General features: G+C 43.3%; 1 protein-coding gene across 1 annotated transcript in view; it reads right to left on the reverse strand.

The window, feature by feature from the left end:
- The window catches only part of NPAS2 (neuronal PAS domain protein 2), a gene marked incomplete at its 3' end in the record, with an annotated part of 47799 nt that overhangs the window by 13765 nt on the left and 13407 nt on the right, over positions 1–20627 (reverse strand). Inside the window, exons 5-12 of the mRNA XM_009871345.1 lie at positions 16415–16535; positions 15287–15400; positions 6282–6400; positions 3854–3936; positions 2885–2991; positions 1516–1663; positions 830–911; positions 4–145 (exon numbers count right to left, since the gene is read on the reverse strand). Of these exons, the coding sequence (XP_009869647.1) occupies positions 4–145; positions 830–911; positions 1516–1663; positions 2885–2991; positions 3854–3936; positions 6282–6400; positions 15287–15400; positions 16415–16535 (916 nt within the window). The remainder of the gene's footprint in view (positions 1–3; positions 146–829; positions 912–1515; positions 1664–2884; positions 2992–3853; positions 3937–6281; positions 6401–15286; positions 15401–16414; positions 16536–20627) is intronic.

A 20627-nucleotide genomic window follows, 5' to 3' on the forward strand; every position in this document is an offset into this window, starting at 1 on the left:
CACATGCAGGGTCTGACTTGGGTGTATGGGAAGATTTTGGTGAGCTTCTGGATGATACTGAGGGTGTCCGACTAGCACTGAGGATTGAGGCACCAATATCAAGTGCATTAAAGTGCTGTTCAGGATCCAAGCTGGTGCCACTGTCCTAAAACAAACAAACAAAAGGCAATAGCTGTTGCATCTGTCACGGTAAAAACATCTTGAAATGCATCTAGTAATAGTTGCACACCCAATTCTTTGGCTGGCCTAAAATGACTTGAGCAGAACTAATCCCAGGCAGGCCACCAGAAGACCTGGGCAGAGGCGTCAATGCCTTTTCCAAAGAACATCTAACTGAAGCATTTTACAGAGAGCTATTGCTGAGCTGGAAATAAATACCAGGCTATTGCCACAGTAATTTTGTGCCTTCAGATGATTTTCTGAATCTTTCTTTTCTGTGACAGCAACTGCAACCTCTGTGAGAGATTCAGCTTGCACCGTGGAGGAGCTTTTCTTTCTTCTCTCAGCAGATCACCAAGATGTAGCCAAGAAGGCTGATTGCCAGAACATGTCCAAATCAATCTTTAGACTGTAGTATCTTGCCAAGGAAAGGTGGAGATACCTCACGTTGCCCCTGCCCACATTCCACTAATTTGTGCCTGTTACTGATTTCCCAATTTATCCTTTCATAAGCTTATCCAATTTACTTTAAAATTATTTAGTGTGCAACGAATTCTGAAGTTGAGGGAATCCACCCAGAAAGATCATGCTGGAGTCTTCAGTGATGATAACATAGGTATAAGTTTTGACTGCTGTATATATATGAATGAAAAAACTTTTCCCTTTGTACCTTTAGTGCTGAGGACACAACCTCTGAGGACACTTCTACCAAGCCCATCTCCTGTCTCCTCTCCACCCGAACATCTGCATAACTGAATATAAAATATAATTATATGTATCAACATGGTATTGTTATATCTCACAAAATGTTCTTTAAGCAAATGGAGCAAATTATTGTAACATTTTGCAGGTTAAATGAACAGCTGAAAAATCACTTATGTCAGATGCGACTGAATAACATTTGAGAGAATAATTTTAAGTTTTTGCTCTGTTCCTGTCTTCCTGAAGTTAAGAGGTATATTAAAGAAGTTTATATAAAGGTCAAGTTCACAGCCTACAACCACTTGACTGGAAAGCTTCCACATACTTCTTTAAAAAACAAGGCAAGCATTGTAACTTAACTAATTATGAGAATAGTTAAGGGATCCATCTATTCCCTATTTTTGCATAAAATGAAAAAATGTGACAGTAAATTTGCCCCTAAACTCCTGGCTGACAAATCAAGCTTAGGCTAAAATAAGGTTTAGTCTGATGATTTTTTTCTATAATAAACATATATCCTTCAGAGAGTTCAGTCTCCCTTTTTTTTGTTACATAAAAGGTGTAATTTTTTCCAAGAGAAAATTTTGGCAGTCATGAGGATACCCTTATCTTACAGTCCTTTATGCCCCTGCCAGTAGATAGGATTTTCCATACCTTACCACCATGTGTGTGCACACAATAAACTCTGGCTTGGAGTTCCACTGGTGGTAGGTGATATAGTAATGGGTCTGGAGCCAGATCCACTGCTGTCCTTTGGTCAGAAACCGATAGCAGCACGACTTCCCTTTGCCAAACTGCATCACTGCCAGCAGAAAACATACATGGCTTGTAGCACAACTTACAAATGCGAAAATGACATAAAATGTGAAAAGTGTGACAAAAAGTATCTGTGGCCTCCGTCATTCCCAAGGGAGACAGGAGTCTAAGCACCTTTTGAGTGAGCGGTCCTGTCAGTCGTATGATTGAGCAAATACCATAAAGATCAGTAGGTTTCTTTTTCTGACACTTTGGATGGTACGTGCCTACACAGTACAATTAACTTTGGACACTGGTGCATTAATGTCTGCTGCAACTTGTACATAGGTCTTACACTGGTTTATGTGCTGATCACATTACTGCCTAATTAGGCATCTGGGATTAATTTCAAAGAGTGATCATCTTAAGTCCTGTAGCAGAAAAGTACAGGATGAAAATGCCTCAAAAGATGAGTATTGTGTGCAGATGGATTCAGAAGGAAGTGAGGATACAGAATGTAGTGAGTGTAGATGATAACATTGTGCAAAGACAAAAATCATCTGAAACTGAAAGAAAATTCCCAGACTGACAAGAAATCAAAGTGCAGTAAACTGGAGTGTATTAAAGGTTTTAAAGGTTCACTGACAAAATTAATCTCTGCTCTCTCCCCCAGTGATTTCAAGGGCTCCCAAACACATACATATTTAGCCTTTCTATAACTTAATGCCAACATAAAAAACTAATGTTAATGGGATATTTCCAGGCCACCAGGATGTGGTAAACTGAGATGTTCCAGACCGTTCTGTAAGCAAATATTTGAAAAGCATTGCCTCATTTTCTTTACTTAGTGAGTCTTTCAATTAAATCTTAATAGACTATATTTAAATAATCACAGGTAATCTCAAATACAGGTATCTCAAATAGGGTAAATAATCCGCAAGAATTTTACAAAATAGGATCTCCTCTGAGATCACTTAAACTACTTCTGCATATTTTTTACTAATAGAACAGGGGTCTAATCTGGCATGTTTTATCTATTCAGTGAGTCTTGTTGACTAGTTTTAGGTATATGGCAGATAGAAATGTATTTTTCAGAGCTTGAAAAGTCTGGCTCAGATGCCGATCACCTGCAGTGTCCCTAGTCTGCTACAGCTGTGCTAAGACATGCGACATGAGACAAGGGTCAAACTACCCCTCCCAAGTTTAACACAATTTTAACTGAAACTACATTTCACTAAAAAAAGGTGTCTCCGTGACTCCACGGGGACCTGGGCTGTGCGATACTTACAGTGTTCGTGGCACCTTGCGAGCAGTTCTAGGTCATCTATATGGTAATAGTCGTAGCCAGAAGTACCCAGCACTTCAAAAGGCAAATATCCTATAATCGGCGGCGCTCTGTGGTTAGGCACAACAAAGGGAGTTTGTAAACCACAGAGCAAGCAGTTCTGCGTGTCAGGATCTGCTCTCTCTCATCGGTGTACAGCTGTCCACCCCAGGGGACTGGATCCTGACTTTCCCCCACCTTGTGCCCATGACAAGGCTGTCACAGCCCCACCTTTGCAGGGAAAATAGGGTTGTGGAAAGCAACTCAGCTTCTCAGGGACCTTTGCATGGGAACCTGCTGTGAAGGAATGGTTCCCTGGCTGTTCCTTGGTCAGGGGCTCTGCTGCAGCTCCCATAGTCCCTGCACAGGGTAGAACGTTTAGTGATAGGAAACCATCATCGGCTGGGACTAGGAGGGTAGGAATGGACATCATCTGTGCTGCTTGCCTCTGGGTGCTTGCAGAGCTCGACCATGACGTGCTGAGGCACTTGCTTTGTACCTTTGCCAGTACCTTTGCCTCAGGCCAGCACAGGCTTTCCCTCCATAACTTGATGGGAATTGCACACATGCAATCAATGTCTGGAATTTGGAAAGAGTGGATTCAGATTTGGAAAGAATAATTTCCACAGTTTCATAATAATTAGATCATTTTGTCTTGTGACAGGCTCCAGTCCATTGATAATGTTAAAGGAAACAAGAACAAGCTAATCACAAATTTGGCTTGAGAAACTGAGTAGTTTTGTTTTAAGAGACTGATAAAAATAAATGAGGGTAAAATAGTAAATATCTTTTTTTTTTTTTAATAGGAATTTCAGTGATTGCCCTCCTGTTCACAAAATTTAGATGTGAAACACTATTTGAGAGAATTGCACCTACGAAAATAGCAGTAGAAAAGCACTGAATGCAACCAGGAGTGCTTTTCTTGTCACCAACCTGTGATCCAGGAATAAAAATTTCCACTCCAGACTGTGTCTTGATGTGAATTCCTCTAGAGGTTCTTCCACAATGCACATCTCCTGTATGGTGAAGAAAACTGACTTACTGAGAGTTACAGCTTCACCCCTCTGCTTCATCTAGCTTTTGCTAGCAATACATACATGGTGCATAAGAGGAGAAAACAGGGTTTACACGTTTTCCAGCAATTCTGGAGAGTAATCTATTGTATTTATCAGTGCCAATATTTTTGCAGGAGCTGAGGAGAAGAAATTGTGAGGCACACGGACTTAGGAGCTGAGACTGTTCCTCAGGGTACCAAAGGTTTTATGGATTTGCAGCAGCACCCGGGGTGTGACAGCTGTGCTGCTCACGGCCCCGAGGAACAATGTCCCTTCCTAGTACCCAGCCTGTTCTTGGTCCCACCTGGGTTTGCCACATCTTTTCTCCCTCTCTTTATGTTACTGAAAATAGCTATTGCTCTTGCCCAGCCCTTTTGGCCATCTGCCTTGGAAGCCCTCTTTGAGAACGGGGACTCTCTCCTTCCCACTCCGTCACGGTGGAGGAGTAAATGCCTTTTCAGGCAGGCAGCCTGTATGGAGTCTCTCAGGTGGGTGAAAGGCATTGGTTTTGCTTTAAACTTCACTGCTGCTGTGAAGAAGCTGGCCCTTAAGACTCACATGATAATTAATATGAATGATAATTAATAAGTGAATTATGGGAGGCTGGGCACAGGGCTGTCTGTGAGCAGGACATCCTTGCCCCAGAGGAATGAGGATCAGGAGGTCAGCAGTGATTAGTTGTTGGGTGGGAGTGGGAAAGGGAGGAAGGACACCAGGCTGGGGCTGGCTGCCTGCCCCACAGCCGGCTCCGAGCTCACTTGCAGCTCCCCTCTGCCAACCTCTCCTCTACCAGTGGTGGTTTGCAGGGGCAGCTCCAGCTCCACGTGCTGCTTAAAGTCAGCCTGGAGACCCATGACCTGGGAGTTGCCAGCATCAGTGCTCAGGATTTGGTGACATCCAGAGTTATTGTGTCCCCCAAGACTCTCCTGCAGGAGGGTCTCCACCATCACCAATAAGGACAGCCTGCCCACTGGCCCCCAACACTGCTGTCCCCCTCCTCTCTGGTGCCACGTCCCTCTGTGCCGTGGGCTCACTGACACCCTCCCATCATCTCCACTGTCACTTCTTTCTCTGATGTCCCTTCTGAGGAGAAAAGTCTTTCAAACCACTGATGTTTTGAACCCTCTTGGGAACAGAAGATAAGCTGAGGCTCGCTGCCATCAAGCATTTCTTTGATATATATCAAAATTTGATTGAAGTTGCTGGCTGTACAGAGGCAAAAGGCTTCATGCATACCTGAAACTCCTCTCTCCAGTTTACATCAAAATCCTTGCTGTTGCCAAGAATATACCCTAAAATTCTAGCTGTAACATGCAAACATTGCTGTGCGCAACCAAAATGCTGATTATACCTTCCTTAGCCAGCCGGATAAATACTTTTGTCTTCATTTTAGAGGAGGAAATCATGAGTGGGGATTAAGTGAGTCACACATGTGAACTGAAGAGATCGGTGTCAAGGATTTCCTGGCAGCTAACACCTTCTCCAGGTTGTTCAGCATCAGCTTCCTCCCTAGCACTGGGCAGCTCATTGCCACATGCAGCCCATTTCATTTCCCTGTTTTGAGACGTTAGCTGCTTAAAGACAAGGGAATTTGCTTTCAGGGTTCCTGGAGACCTTAACTCCAGCCCCTAGTGCTAATATGATTACTGTGGTTAAGATGCATGGGAGGTGTCCTCACTTACCCAGAAAGGACACTACTTGCCTGCTGGGACCATGAATCAATTGATAGTGCCCTGCAAGTCCCAGAGCAGTAATGGAGCCAGGTCAAGGGAGCTGTGATTTCATATCAGCTAGGTCTCATTAAGATTAAAATTCTCTTGACCTCTAAGGATGAAACACCTGATGCAGTAGCTCACATTTTTTAATTAGGGAGCTACGGTACCAGGCACAAGGTTGGGTGGTCTGTCCTTATTTCCACAAGCAGCTATCTTACTACCAGGATTTACGAGGAGGGAAACTAGCAGCACTCACCCAAAGGCACCGAGAGGCACAAATGACAGAGTGTTGGTGTCTATCTATACACTGTCCCATCACAGGAACAGAAAGCAGCAAAGAAGAACCCAATTTCAAAGTGACTTTGCGATTCCTAATGACAAGGGGGTTTCCATTTCCCATGCAAGGGGGGCAGAAGTGACACTACTGCAGATCCTGGCTCACACTGATAATCCTTTTCACTGGATTTTTGTGCATGAAATGTGATACCTGTAATCCATTCAATTAGCAAAACTGAGAATTTTGTGTGTCACTCCACCTTTTCAGTGTTTTGAGGAGTTCTGAAATGAATGGGACCCAGGGTATGCACTTACCTTTAAAAACTGAGGCGTTGCCAAACGAACGGTTGCAACAAAACAGATCTGCTTTCCCGGGGATGTTCTGTAAGCCCTTGGGACAGCCTCGTCAAAGCCATTGCAAGTAGAGTTAGGCACTAGGTAGGGAAAAAACATGGGAGGCGGAGTCATGTCTCATTTGAGATTTGCTCTCCCTGAGTATTTTGCACACTTGAAGTGTACTAATACCAATTTTATTCAGAGAAGTGCTCTAAAAGCTTTCAAAGCTGATATGCATATATTTAAATCCAAGTCAGTCATGTTAGGCAGAAAGATATCAGAGCTTAACTCCAAGTATGAATCTTACAGGTTAATCCTGATAAAAATACGGCCAAACCTTATTACAGAGCATAAACCAGCTTTCTGGAAAGAAACCCCACGCATCTAATTGCTCTTTTTCACCACTCGCAAGAAAAAAAAACATGTGCTGCAGCATGCCTAGCGCCCTAACTTCCATGAGGCAGTGAAAAAAAGTGTTGGCAAGGGAGGTAGCTGAAGTGGGTTCGTCAAGTCATCGGTGGCAAAACACCAAGGCCCACAGCCAGGGAGGCTTCATCAGGCTTGCAGGAGGCTGCTTGTGATTCTCGGCTGCTGAAGTGTGCCTTCCCCTTCTGCATCTATGGAGAACTGTCTCCAGCATGCTCAAGTTGCCTTTGTTTTAAAGAAGAGCAAAGAAGACTTTTTGTGTGGCACTGGCTTCCAGAGCTGGTGAGCCTGCAGTCCCACCAGACCTGCTGTCTCCTGAAACACTGTGGCTGCAGATTTTGTGTACGTTTCTTTATCTGTGTCTTTCATGATCACGTGGCTCTTGTGCTGCTTTGAGAGGACACTACCACCTCCTGCCATGGAGATGTGCTGCCAAAAGAACGTGTTGCCTTAATCTAGCCCGCAGTCATGTGTTACAATGACATCATGCAAATTCTTCATCCAAATTTGAGCTGTTTAGAGGTGGTAATCCCACTCCCACAGCAGTGAAAGAAAACTGTGCTAAGCTGCAGTAGGAACTGGGCTGGCCCCATGGGCTCTTGCCCTGCCCAGCAAACTATCTCCCATGGGGGCAGAGAAGGTCCCAACCCACAGCCAGAGTTCACCAATATGATTTAATCTAATGCTAATAGGGATTAATGCTAATATGAAACTATCTTTTCTTACTATGAGGCTCATTTGTCAGACTTTATGGCGTGTCCTACAGTTTTGTCTCTTCCGTATAGGATAAAACAAGGATAAGCATGTCCATTCCTGTGAAAATGAAGAGTTTTGTGTGGGCAGGAGATAAGTAACAATTTTTTATTTTGCAGTGCTTCTGCACTGGACTTTTGTTCACTAGCATAAATTGTAGAGATAGAAGAAGTCTCAACATATCACATGTGCTTTTGGAACCCAGTTCAACCTATTAAAAGTCTTAGAGTAATGACACATAGCTGATTACAAAGATAACAAGGTATGAGACAGAAAAATAAGTACTCTGAGGAGAGTTCACACCTGTGATTAACTGGTTTAGGCCACTGTGTGCACAATATATATTGTGCCAAAAAGAGGAAGAAAGATTCCTCATCTGAGAAGGCAGCAGAGATGTGAACATCCACTGAGATTAGAGCCCTCTCTTGCAGTTGAGTCTGGAGGGCATGGCTGACTGGTTATTGAGATAAAAAATGTGGGCAAAATTCTCCTCCTTTCACCAGCAAAGCACACTTGCTCTGGGGACTTCCTAGGAATATGCATTCCCGTTCTGCTCCTGGGGTTATGTGCATATATGAGGGCTTCTATGGGAGGTGGAAAAAAAGAAGAAAGAGTTAGGACCCACAGGAAACAGAAGAAGCCTGCGTAAAGAGTTATTGGTTCTTCTCTGATATGATTATTTTGTGCAGGTCTGTCAATTTCTGTGCTCAGCCCTGTTTAAAAATTAATGGGATTGCTATAAACCCACATTAAGGGCATTGTAAAAAGTTACTTTCAAGCTTACTATGTAATATGTTGTCACATTTGAAGTCAATGGGGCTGTTTCTCTCTGTAATAGCCAAGTTCAGTAGCAAATGCTTGCAGGCTGGGCTCTAAGATATGAAAATAAGATAAGCACATTCAGCCTGTGAAGTGCAGGTATAATAAATTAACCTAGTTAGTGAAACCATAGGCTTGCAAATGACACCAGTTGCAGAAGAAAGTGGAGATAAGTGGAGATTGAGCTATGCCAAAGAGAGTGGATGGCTTTTTTACATCAGCTGTTTGATGTAAACAGCCACAAGCCTGAGATGTATTCCCAGAAGAGAGCAGAACATGTTGCTGAATATGGCTTTTACAAAATAGGATTGTATTTCCGAGAGGTAAACACAATACTAAGAGGGTAATAATTCTCATACAGGACAGCTATGTACTAAATTTGGGATTTCATGACCACATTTGAGAATGTTGGACTGAAGTGGCGGGGAATGAACAAGCTCAAAGAGATGGGACACAGCTGGCCAGGCTGAAAGTCTTTGAACAGCTACTGTGCCACCTCTGTGCTCAGCTGCCTTTGACAAAGTCCAGAGCATTAAAAGCCTTGATGATGCAGGCAGGTAGCCACCTCCTTGAAATGTACATCTCCATCTGAAAATAACAACTGCCATAACCGAGAGAAAAAAATCCCACATTTGATTCTGAATTGCTCTGCTGCCTGACTTATTTTGTTGGTATCTGTTCCTTCCACAGTGTTTTGCTCTGCTCTTGCAGCTAGTCAGTGCATTGAAACTTGTTTTGTTGATAAATTTTAAAGTGTAGGTAAAAAAAAAATCATTACATGAATTAAAAAAAAATAAATCCCTGTATAATCTTTTAAGCATGCCTTCAGAAAAATCATACTTTATAATTCGCCAAGTCTCTTAAAGAAATACATAACATCTTGAAGTAGCAAAGTTCAGTCGTGAACTTTCTGAGAGCACCTCAGAAAAATAGTGGAATGGACAATATAGGATGAAGTCTGAGGCTATGACGATATTAACATTTACAAAAGTCAAATACAGGTCTTGGAGTACTTTTGTCAGAAAAGGCTTGATGAAAATGTTAAGCTGGCTGTAAACAGGTGCACTGAGTAAACGAGAGCATGTGTGTTTTACAGTTAAATGATTTAGGCAAAATATCTTGAGTAGGGAACTAGAATGTTGTGTGACAAAGCTAAATTCATAATTGGAAAGGTTAAACAGTTGTCTCATATATATCAGTTAGCTGATGCCCCTTGGCATGAATTTTAGTTCTGCTGCTCCTAGAGCTACCACAAAATTGTTTTGTAGGAATATTAAATTACTTGTAAATATCATAGAAAAAGACAGGAAAAAATTATTTGCTGTTTACAGGGGTTTTGTTGCTGTTTGTTTTTTGTTTGTTTGTTTCCTTGTTTGTTTTTAAAAGACCAGAACACTAAGGACAAGAAGTTAAAAATATGTAATATATATAGGGAACAAAGCCCTTAACTACCATAGACCAAAAAAGTTTTATCCTTAAGGATACAAATCATGCCCATAAAATGAATGAAAACACATTTAAAAAAACCCAGATGCCACATTATTCAGTTAATAATAGCACAGCACTCCGTTACTTGGCCATCCAATTTTAACTTAGGATATTTAAAAAATACTCTTCCTATAACAGCAAGCCTCTCATTTATGCCATTTGAAAAAGGAAATTCCTCCTTCCTGTTTTGTCAGTAGATGCTAATTTTTAAAGAACCAGTCTTGGTGAACTGCCAAGCAAACTGAACAGTGATTTCAAAAAATACAAGCTAAATGGACCAGAACAAAATAAGACTGTTTCATATAAATAAATTCAGGCCACAGAAAAACAGAATATTCATCAATTAATATATATAACGAAGACATTTAAACTGCCAGTGGCAAGCCAGACTGCTCAGTAACTTCAGATCAGTAAGAGTATCCATACATCACTTGTCTACTCTGATATACTCTTATCTTCTTTGTTCCTCTCCTCTCAATACCCTGTATGCTGTTCTTTAGGACAGGAATGGTGACTTTTTTCTTAAATGCCCATTAAGTGCTGCAGATTGCTAGCTGCTGCCTCAGTGATACTGTTAATAGCAAATAATATGACGTAGCTGTTGGTTCTGACCAAAATATTCATTTCAGTTTAAGTTATTCTTGTTATTGGAAGTTTCTGCATGGAAACATCCAAGGTTCAAGATCAATGTACCTTCTGTATAAATATATTTATTATAAAAAAGAAATTCAGACTAAATTAATTGTTCTAGGAGTGTAAATGTGGGGTTTTTTCTCTCCTCAGCATAATAATTTTTTGATGGTTTTTCTCATCTCTGAGAGATATATCAGCTAACAGTAGAGTACCTGCTATTATTAGCATCCAGTAACCAGATACTTCCTGAGTTTCCATGTAACTGGGAACAAAAATGCACAGTTTTAAATTTCACTATGATATTTAATTATATTACTTGATCAGGAACTCTTATTGTGTAACAGTTATCTCATCCTTCAAGAAGAAAACTTCAGGCATTTAGGATGAAAGGAGGGATCTGCCACTTTAAAGATGCTAGTGGTCCTTTTTATACTGGTAAACACTCTGAAAGGCAGGACTCTGTCCATTTCAGGAGTTTTTAAGCAAGTATGTCGACTCAGAAATAGGATACCGCAGCAAATATTTGGTTATATAATGATGAGAGATCTTTTTCTGTTTACAAATATATGAACAATTTTCACAGGAGGGTTAAATCCAGCCCATCTTATCTTTTCTCATCAAAGTGAGCTATTAAGCTGCTTTGTAAAATAATTAATTCTCACTTAATTTGACATTTTATATTGGGAGGTAAGCATTTCCTTAGATTTTTTTGAGAGTTATCTTTTTCACTGCCAACCCCCTTCTCAGCCCTCAGGCAGAACTGGATGGGAGCCACTGTATTATTCACTGGTAATGCTGACACGACTCTGCCCCTGATCAGGTACTCCTGGTCAGCACGTAGTGATGCCACTTGGCTCCTCAGATGTTTGCATATATTCATTTCTCTCATTAAAATCTGGACCACAGGACCAGAACCTGAAATATTTTAAAAAAAAACCATTGGAAATGTGAGTTCCTATTTGCAAATAATAGTAATAAAAATACCTCCAAACCCCCTCGCTCTGAGAGCAAGTAGGCATTTCTCACTCCTCTTTCCTCTTCCGAGTGGCCCATGGGCCACCTCCCCTCCTCACAAGGGAGTACTGAGCCTTCACGTCAGGTTACAGTCCTGCTTTTCTCATTGAAGCTTAATTAATGGTGATTATATAATCCTCCCAAATGGAAAATCAAATCTCTTGTATCTGATTTAGCAGAGCCAGTGACTCATGCAGTCACTCCGCACAGCTTGCATTGCTGTTTCGCTGGCCGGCCGCTCTCGCTTGGGCACAGCTAATTCGAGGAGGTTTCGCTCATGTGCATGTGACTCATGTCACATCCCTGGTGTAGATACAGCTGCAGAAATGACCTTGCAGCAGGGGTTGCACACCATCCTTGGGACCAGCCCCAGCGTGGACCCTCCTGCTAACCCTAGCATTGGGCTGTGCAGCTCCTTTAGCCTCCAGCTGTAGCTGAGCCCAGGAGCTCCAGGGACGGTGATCTTCTGAAAGACTGAACACATGCCATGAGCTATGTCAGCTTTCCTGGGCTATTTCTAGGGGCTGCCCGTGCATCTTCATACCCCTTCTCGGATGGAGGAAGATGCTGATGACTGCTGCTCTGGGAGAGTAGCATGGGTTTGAAGTAGGTTGTGTGTGATCTGGCTCCCTGATGGCAATCCTGGTGACAAGTTACTTTGGCAGTTATTGAGTATTTGTTCTGCTTTTGTAGGAAAAAAAAAATCTCTTTGGCATCTCATTATTATAGTGCAATGGCCTTTAAAATCCCAGAGCTCCCACTAAAGTTAGGGAGAGCAGCTAAGCCCCTAACTGGCTTTCTAAGCCTCAGCCCTTCAAACTAATCCATTCAAACCCATCCCTATATGATGTTCTCAGCCATAAGGCACAGTGTGATTAACGGAGAAGCTACAAGGGAGGAGGGAGAGGGGCAAGGTCACTGGGACCCCAGCACGCATGACCCCCTTCCCCCAAGCACCACCATTATATGAGCAATGAGCAAGGTTAAGTGAAAAGAAATGGCGAAAGGTTCTGCCACAACATTACATTAATGAGAATGGAATAGTTAAGATTCTTGATGGGATCCTGGTGGGATACAGCCTGCCCAGTGATAAAAGAGCCTCCCTGGCCACTGGGGCTCTGGCATCCCTGCGGCAGGAACGAGCAGGCAGGGCAGACTCAGAGTGCCCTCAGCGAAACCATTGGAAATGAAGGTAGAACTTGGCATTGGGTGGCTAAAAAGGAATGGCAGAGATTTGTATTTAGAGAAGAACATCCTGTATCAGTCTCCCATGTGTAAAAACATGCTCACACTTCCACTGCTGTGAAAAGCTACAGGGAAAAGCATTCTTGAATACATTCATAAGGAACGTCTTCTGCTAATTAAGCTTAATTTGCAATTTCTGTCTTTCTCCCCCAGCTACCTCTTTTCTTATCTTTAGCTTAGCCTCCTTCCTCCACAAACACCTCCAAAAAGCAGGATTTGGGGCCAGCTGATCCTACGCATGTAGGATGACTGTTGCCCTTTGAGTGATAGTCTCTCCTCCCTCCCCCTTTCCCACCACTCTTTCTTGCCCACTTGGCAAGGGGGTTTGGCTAGAGAACAGGTATTTATTTCATGGGAAGAAGAAGAGAGCAATTCCTGGCAGATCTGGCAGGTGATAGCCCTGGGGCACATGGGCTGGGGAGGACAGTGCCTGATGATGGGGCATCCTGGGGCATGGGGGTGGCCAAGCAGAGGTCGGAACCCAGTCCACCACTGCACCCATCAGACACTCAAAGGTGCTTCAAGTCCCCTTGCCAAAGCACAGCTGTTTGGCCCCAGCCCCAGGGCTGGAAAGCTGCCCAAAAGGCAGCAGCATTCATACCGTGCTCGCTTGAGCTTATGTCCCCCATGCCTTGCTCAGGGTGCAGCCGGCTGACGCAAGAAGCCCGGAGGAGCCAACGACAGACGCTTCGGAGGTTTGCACCCTCCTTCGGCTGCGCGCTCTGTCCTTGGCCCAAGGTTATCAGCTCCCAAGCAAACAAGAGTTGGCTGCTGCTACATCACCGAGTCTGGTGTGTCTGCTTCCACCTTTGCTGGGAGGTGGTTTGGTGGTGGCATTAGGAACCAGGCTGGTGGGGGGTCAGGGGGGGCCACCCTTGGCCGAGGGGGAGCAATGCTGGGGATGCCCTGGAGAAACACATATTTTCTACCAAACTCTGCAATGGAACAGGGAAGCTATAGCCAGGATGGGGAAGCTGCCATTCTGCAATGGGGAGAGGGGTAGGGGGCCAGGAAGCACCATCTCACAGAGCAGGGGGCTCATGCTGTCCCCTCTGTATCAGCTGGCGGGTCAGGCTGCAACAGAGATTGGAAGAAAGTGGAAGAGACAAAATAAAATGGAAGATTTAGAAAAAGGTGGCACAAAGGAAAAAAAAATTGAAGCAGAAAGCACATCTTATTTGAAAGCTCTAAGCTGTGCTCTTTGGAAAGTGATTTGGTGTCCTCTGAAATCAATATGTTCCCATTTAGCTTATATGCATTAAGCTAGGGAAGATATCTGTAATGCAAGTTTTATCTTTCCTCAGAGAAATAGCCACTGGTACAAAAGCTGGGATATGAAATCCTAACAGGGGAGAGGGCAATATTAAGGTCACGCCAAAATAAAAGGCTGAAAATCCTTGAAGAAAATGGATCAGAAATTCCCCCGGTAGAAATGTATCCTTATGAGTCAGCACCTGAAATCCAGTTTCTGCTCTAGAAAACAGAACAGCTTGGTGTGCGCGTCTGTCAGGCAGCCGCATCTCGCTTCATTCAAACTAGAAAGCATACAGGCAGTTACATTTTTTATACAAATAAAGCCTCAAATCAGATGGCACCAAACAAGAAATACATATCTCCATCCTGCATGTAGGTTTCTATTCTAGTCATGTGGAGCACGAGCGGAAAGTTAAATGGGGACAGGGATATTTTTTTTCGCAGTGTGGCGTGCAGTTTTTGGAGAGCACGGTGGGGAATTTTTTTGCTGAGGATGACCTATTTGGAACAATACCAGCAACTTTGGAAATGCCGCTCTGGAGTTCAATCAGGCAAGTAACTAAAGCAAACTTGGGCAGGCAGGAGAAGGGAAAGTAATAAAAGAGTATTTCATTTCTGACACTAATGGCCGCGCAGCAATCTGTTTGTTAGGGAACGGGCGAGGTGGAAATCTGCTCTTCATCCCTTGAATGATGGTTTCCCTAGACTGGCTGCGGGGCGTTAGCGACTGTGCTGACTGTATTTCTTCCCTTTTTGTTTTTGGCGAGTATCGGGTTCTGCAGTGCTGGAGAGGAATGTAAAAGGGCAGCTGGATAGGGAGGCAGATGGAAATGCCCTCAGCTACTCAGATGCCAGCAGCACAGGACCCCTCGCTGCAGCGAGGGGCGGTGGGTGCCGGCGCTCACTTATGCAGCGTTGCCGCCTCTCGCCAAAATTTTGTAGAGGAGGGTGGGAGGGCACATTAGGCAGGTTATCAGTTCTGGCACAGAATCTATGTTTAATGTAAGCCAATAGATAAGGAAGCAAGCTTGTTATTTAGCTAATAAGTGCAGTCTTAACACACAGGATTAGCGAGCACAAACACACCCTCCTCTGAACTTGTCCTTATTTGCAAACTTACCCGGAGTCCAGGAGCACTGCTAACAAGTGAAGGGCAGTAACAAAAGCAACTAACACAATTTTGCTCTTCATCCAGCTATTGCAAAACAGCTGCGAGGTCCGTGTAAAGTAAAATTTACCGCATCACGTTAAAAATAGTCCTTTCAGTTAAAAGCCTGTCTCGTTCAATGGAGCAATACTTACATTTTATTTTACACAGCTAAAGTAACATTCATACAACAATTAAAGCTTACCATTGCTGTAAGACCGAAAATTTCCTACAAATTTTATGTATTCATATGTTGGAAATTCCTTTGGGTTCAAACTTCCTCTCAGAAGATGACAATAAAACTCTAGTTCATTGTCAGCTGGATTGTTAAAAGAAGAAGAAGAAGAAATAAATATGCTATTTAAGCTGAACACAACCAACGGTGCCTTCCAACCCCAATCTTGCAACTGGCAGCATGAGAGCAGCTTGTTACTACTCAGAGTCCTATATACTGATGTGCTATACATTGCAGGGTCACAGCCTCAGCAAGGAAGCGCCTCGCAAGGGTGCAGGTTGTCCAGGTGTGCCTGCAGCGCAGGGACAGCCTCCAAAACTAATTCGCCTTTCTCTTACACCACCTTCATCACAGGTGCCATGCTGCCATAGCACCAGTGTAGCGAAGGACAGAATTGGATCCTTCATTTATAGATTTGTTTTGGGTTTTTTTCTATTTAGGCTTGTCATGACTCACAGCTGTTCTACATCTTGTGTTGGAAAACTCTGCCTAATTGCCTCAAAATATCTATCAAATTAACCTTGGCATATTAGCTATCAGCTGTAGGTTTTGTATATACAGTAGATTAAGCAGCTGTACATCCTACGTTATTGTGTGTATTCTGGTTTCCTACATCTTACCTGCTAGAGTCAGTAAGGATGAGGCAAGTAAAAGCACTTCTATGAAAAACAAAATTCAATTTGAAAAAGAATTACAATGATTTTACAGATACTTTTCAACTATAATGTAAACCAAAGGTATGTGACATTAGCATATCTCTGAACAGCATTTTACTTGAGCAGGCTGAAATACCAATTAAGATGTGATTTGTCTCAGGCAAACTCTCAGTTTCCATCAGCTAACCTATTTTCCTTAGCTGTCTCAAAAGATACGATATTTAATAATTAACATAACTGCAAGTAGTCTTAGCCTAGTAAAATAAAGGCAAAGAGTTTAATTTAAAAATAGAACCAGGGGGTCATTCCAGGTGGCAAGATCTTTTTAAAAGGCTACAAACCTACATTTTATATTGCACATCACATAAAAAACTCTTTCTGAAAGAAAATTTTTATCCTGCCCATGCTTTTCATTTACTGGGGAAGATAAAATAAAACTTACTTTTTAGGTAATCCGATGAGGCAGAATCTGTCATAAGCATACAAGAAGATAACATCTTATAAATTTCTGAATGTTCTTGTTCTGGGAGGAAATTTAACAAATTCTGATCCAAGACATCACACTGCAAAGAAAAAGAACCTTTGAGAAAAACAGAAATATCAAGACAAGCAATGCTTGCAGAGATGGGCAGTGACGTGGATACAAAGCCTGTGGCAGTCGACAGTTTTTCCACTAATTTCCAGGGACTCCTGAAAAAGCCTGAAATGGGAGAGACTGCTGAGCAAACCGAGCAGCCACTTCTCTGTGGGATGATTTTTGGCTTAATTCTTGGATCTCAGTGATAATCCTCTAACGTTTCTCAGAGACCATCAGATGCAATCAGGTATATCCATACAATTAAGTGACGAGACCTGTGACTGAGCTGGAAAATGAGTGCCTGGGCTCCCCACATTGCTCACCTGCTCCACGCACAGGGCTGCTGTGGATCCTTGGAGCTTGCTCTCTCTCCCCAGCCAACCCTGATTAGTGGGACCATTGGGGCTGAGAGTCACCCTGGACCGCCAGCCTCGAGAGCCAGGTCAGTCCTAGATCTAGCCCCTCCTTGGGGAGACCTTCTCAGCTCCTGGGAAGTGCCTTTGGGGTGGCAGCTGTTGCTCCCCGCTTCCTGAATCCTGGCAGGTGGGAGCAGGGAGCAGAGGATTCCACAGTCTGGACATCAATTTGCAGCAGTAGTTAGTCCCCAGGGAGGGGGACTTGGCGGTGCCACGGGCACAAGCCCTCTGGCCAGCTGTGGGCTGAATGCCTGAGTGTCTCCAGCCCCACAATCAGCTGGCATAAACATGAAATCCATCTGAAGTCAAGGCGCTGAGATTTGGGAATGGAAAGAAGAGATGGATTTATGGAAAAGGCCCAGCATGCAGAAAACAAAGAATCTGTCATAGGGTTGCCAAGAGGAAGGTCTCACTGTGTTCATCATGGTGACCAACCTAAGGCTAGAAAAGCATACCTGAAAGGAAGTCCTGAGATAAAGTGACCCTCTAATGGCAGGAACTTATATCCATCGGGCTCAAGACTACATTGGGCTGAGCTGGCACACCTACTCAGCTCCGTGTGTGCCGTCAGAGCAGCTGCTATCAGACTGTATAGCTGTGTTGAAAATGTGTTAGCCCTGTATGAGACCAGCAAGCTATTAATCTTCATAATTTATTTATGTATTTAGGTAAGATTGCGTTTTGGTTTCCCTCTGCTTTCCACCTATGCCTGCTGTTATGTGTGGAATTCCTGTTTAGAGTAGTGAAGCGCATCGAGTACACTTTGAAAATCAGAGTGCTACTCTTTATACACTTATATTGATGTGGTAATATATCACTTTAGATTATGCAGTTGTAAGTGTTTATTACATGTGCTCGCTACTTGAATATTCCTTTCGTGAAGAATACTTGAAAATGATTTTTGTGACTTTAGTGTTTACATTATTAATAGGCATCCTACTGATACAGTATGTGATTAAGTTTATATATATGTCTAAATACATATATACATACATTATATTTTATACAGTGTATATCTATAATATATACACATATGGTATTTATACTTATATTTCTATTTATACAAAATATAGTACATTGTTCATGTAATTTTGGGCATATGAAAAAAAAACACCTGAAGGGAGTGGGGAGTTCTGTTCAAGGCTTATGGTACAATCTCAGAAAAGCAATTTTTCTTTCTCATTTCTTTTCTACCTGTAAAGGGTAGATAATGATACTTATTCACCAGTTTCACGTAATTTCATAGAGGTTAATTAATCTCCCATCTACTCAGCAGTAACTCCAGGAGGACTAGATGGAAGCTGTCGCCACTCCTCAAACTCACAATTGCTTGTTCAGTGATCTGAGGATGTACCACCTTTTGTCTCCAACTCAAAACCTATCATCAGTTCTGCAGCATTGTTTCTGTTTGAGGCGATAGCCTCAAACACCTGTGATTGGAGTTGCAAGGGATTTTTGTTCCACACATCCTTCAGGGCAACCTCCTGCTCTGAGCAGCAGCTATTCACTGTAAGTTCTGGCATTTATAAGTTTTGCCACCATCGTGTACCATATCCAGAATTTAATGTTTGGTTTGCCTCTTTGCTGTTAGAAAATACTCTTAAAAAATGAGTTAGAAAAAATGATGAGTTATCTACTTTTTACTGTGTTTCACAACTCTTGCCTCCTGCAGAGGTTAGGCACACCTGTAAAGCAGCGCACAGAACAGAATTTCTGGGTCTTGTACATGTCAAGGCTCCAACAATATTCTTGAGTCAACATGTCAGTCAAGAATATATCCACAGGTAAAATAGGCAGAAGGAAGCAAATACTCTGTGGTCTCACTGGAACTATAGGAAATGCCAGGCAAGTTATTCAGACCTAATTCTGCACCAGACCCAAAGAGCAGACATCTGGTGCCATGGCAAAAAGGTGACCAGAGAGATGGACAAAATTTGATCGCCAGAGACAAAAATGTATTGATTGGCAGGGACTGGTTTGCAGCTTTGTCTAATTATTCTAATCATTCTGCAGTGCCCCGCTGGCAGACGCAGCCACAAAGCATTGCAGCTGCCTGAGCTTCACTTGGGAGCCCCTGGGAAAGAAGACCTCTCCCCAGGTGATGCTCAGCCCTGCCAGGGACCTCCTGCCTTTGCACAGCCACCTCCCCGCCAACCCTCAAGGAGTCCTGCGTGGGCGGGCACTGGGCATGAAGCCCTCAGCTAGAGGACTAAAGCTGAGTGAGATGGACACTGCTATCCTAGTCTGTGAGCAGGCACAGCACCTTCTGCCTCCAGAGACTGCATAGTCTTGAGGTCATAGCCTACCATCTGGCTGACAAATGCTACGAGTTGTGATCAGGTTTCCAGGAGTTCATTTCACTTCAACTTCAGTCAATCTTACCACGTGAGCTAAATCTCTCTTCACATCAACCGACCCTAGGAGCAGCCTCCAGATCTTGTAATAACAAACTATTTAGAATTACAACAGAGGAAGTTTGTGTTTGAAAATGCTCTGTGGAACTTAGGGAAGCTGTATTAAAGAGAATTGGATATATTTGTTCTCAGCACCAGAGTCTTTCATGATTTTAAATGAAAGAAAATACATCAGATTTCTTGATAGGGGCCCTGAGAGAGCCCTGCTCTGCATTCTGCCCAGTTTTTCTTCCCTTTCAGTGCTCAAAGCAGAAGATTTGCAGAGCATTTTTTTTTTCCCTGCAGTCACAGAGGAGAAAGAATTGGTATTTTGTCTCTCAAACAGTGACTGAATTTAGCTTACAAATAGATCCTGGAGGTAAACAAAATAAGCCTCATAGATTTTCCAGACAGCGTTCTGATCAGTTTTAAAACTTAAAAAGACATATGAGAGGGGCCACACGGGACTAAAATGCCCAGTGTGCACCTAGTGCCTACTCAGCTGGGACCCTGCCTGTGGCAATTTGCTGACTTTGGGCAGGCAGAAGCCTTTATTGCTCTCTCCCTTGCGGTCTCTGGGATGCATGCAGGCAATCCACACGTGTGGGCTGGTGGGGCAGTTGTTAACCATTATCACTGCGTCACCTCTGAGAAGGTGTGTGGGAACTCCTGCTCCAGTGCCGGCAGGTTGGTCCCTGGCTTGGGCTGCTATGTGCTACTTCTGTGTGAATAAAAAAATAATGCCCATCTTTGTCCTCCCTTTGGGATGGATACTGTGCAGTACTGTCCCACGAGGCCTGAATTTGGGAAGGAAAACTGATTTAGGCTCTGATGGTCCAACCTGGGAAATATGAACCTGAATCTATCCGTGTTCAGCCAGAACTTAAGCTTTTAGGTGAAACAGTCCTCCCATCAAACCATCACAGAAGAATCATGGAATCATAGAATGATTAAGGTTGGAAAGAACCTTGAAGATCAACTTGTTCCAACTCCCCTGCTGTGGGCAGGGACAGCCCTCTCCCACCAGACCAGGTTGCTCCAAGCCCCATCCAGCCTGGCCTTGAACAATTCCAGGGATGAGGCATCTACAACCTCTATGAGCACCCTGTTCCAGTGCTTCACCACCCTCATGGTGAAGAATTTCTTCCTTATATCCAATCTAAATCTACCCTCTTGCAGTTTCTGGCCATAGCCCCTTGTCCTGTCACTACAGGCCCCCGTAAAAAGTCCTTCTCCAGCTGAAATGTGCCTTCATGAAGAGAAATACTT

Source organism: Apaloderma vittatum, unplaced genomic scaffold, assembly GCF_000703405.1.
Source record: "Apaloderma vittatum isolate BGI_N311 unplaced genomic scaffold, ASM70340v1 scaffold14336, whole genome shotgun sequence".
Lineage (NCBI taxonomy): Eukaryota > Metazoa > Chordata > Aves > Trogoniformes > Trogonidae > Apaloderma > Apaloderma vittatum.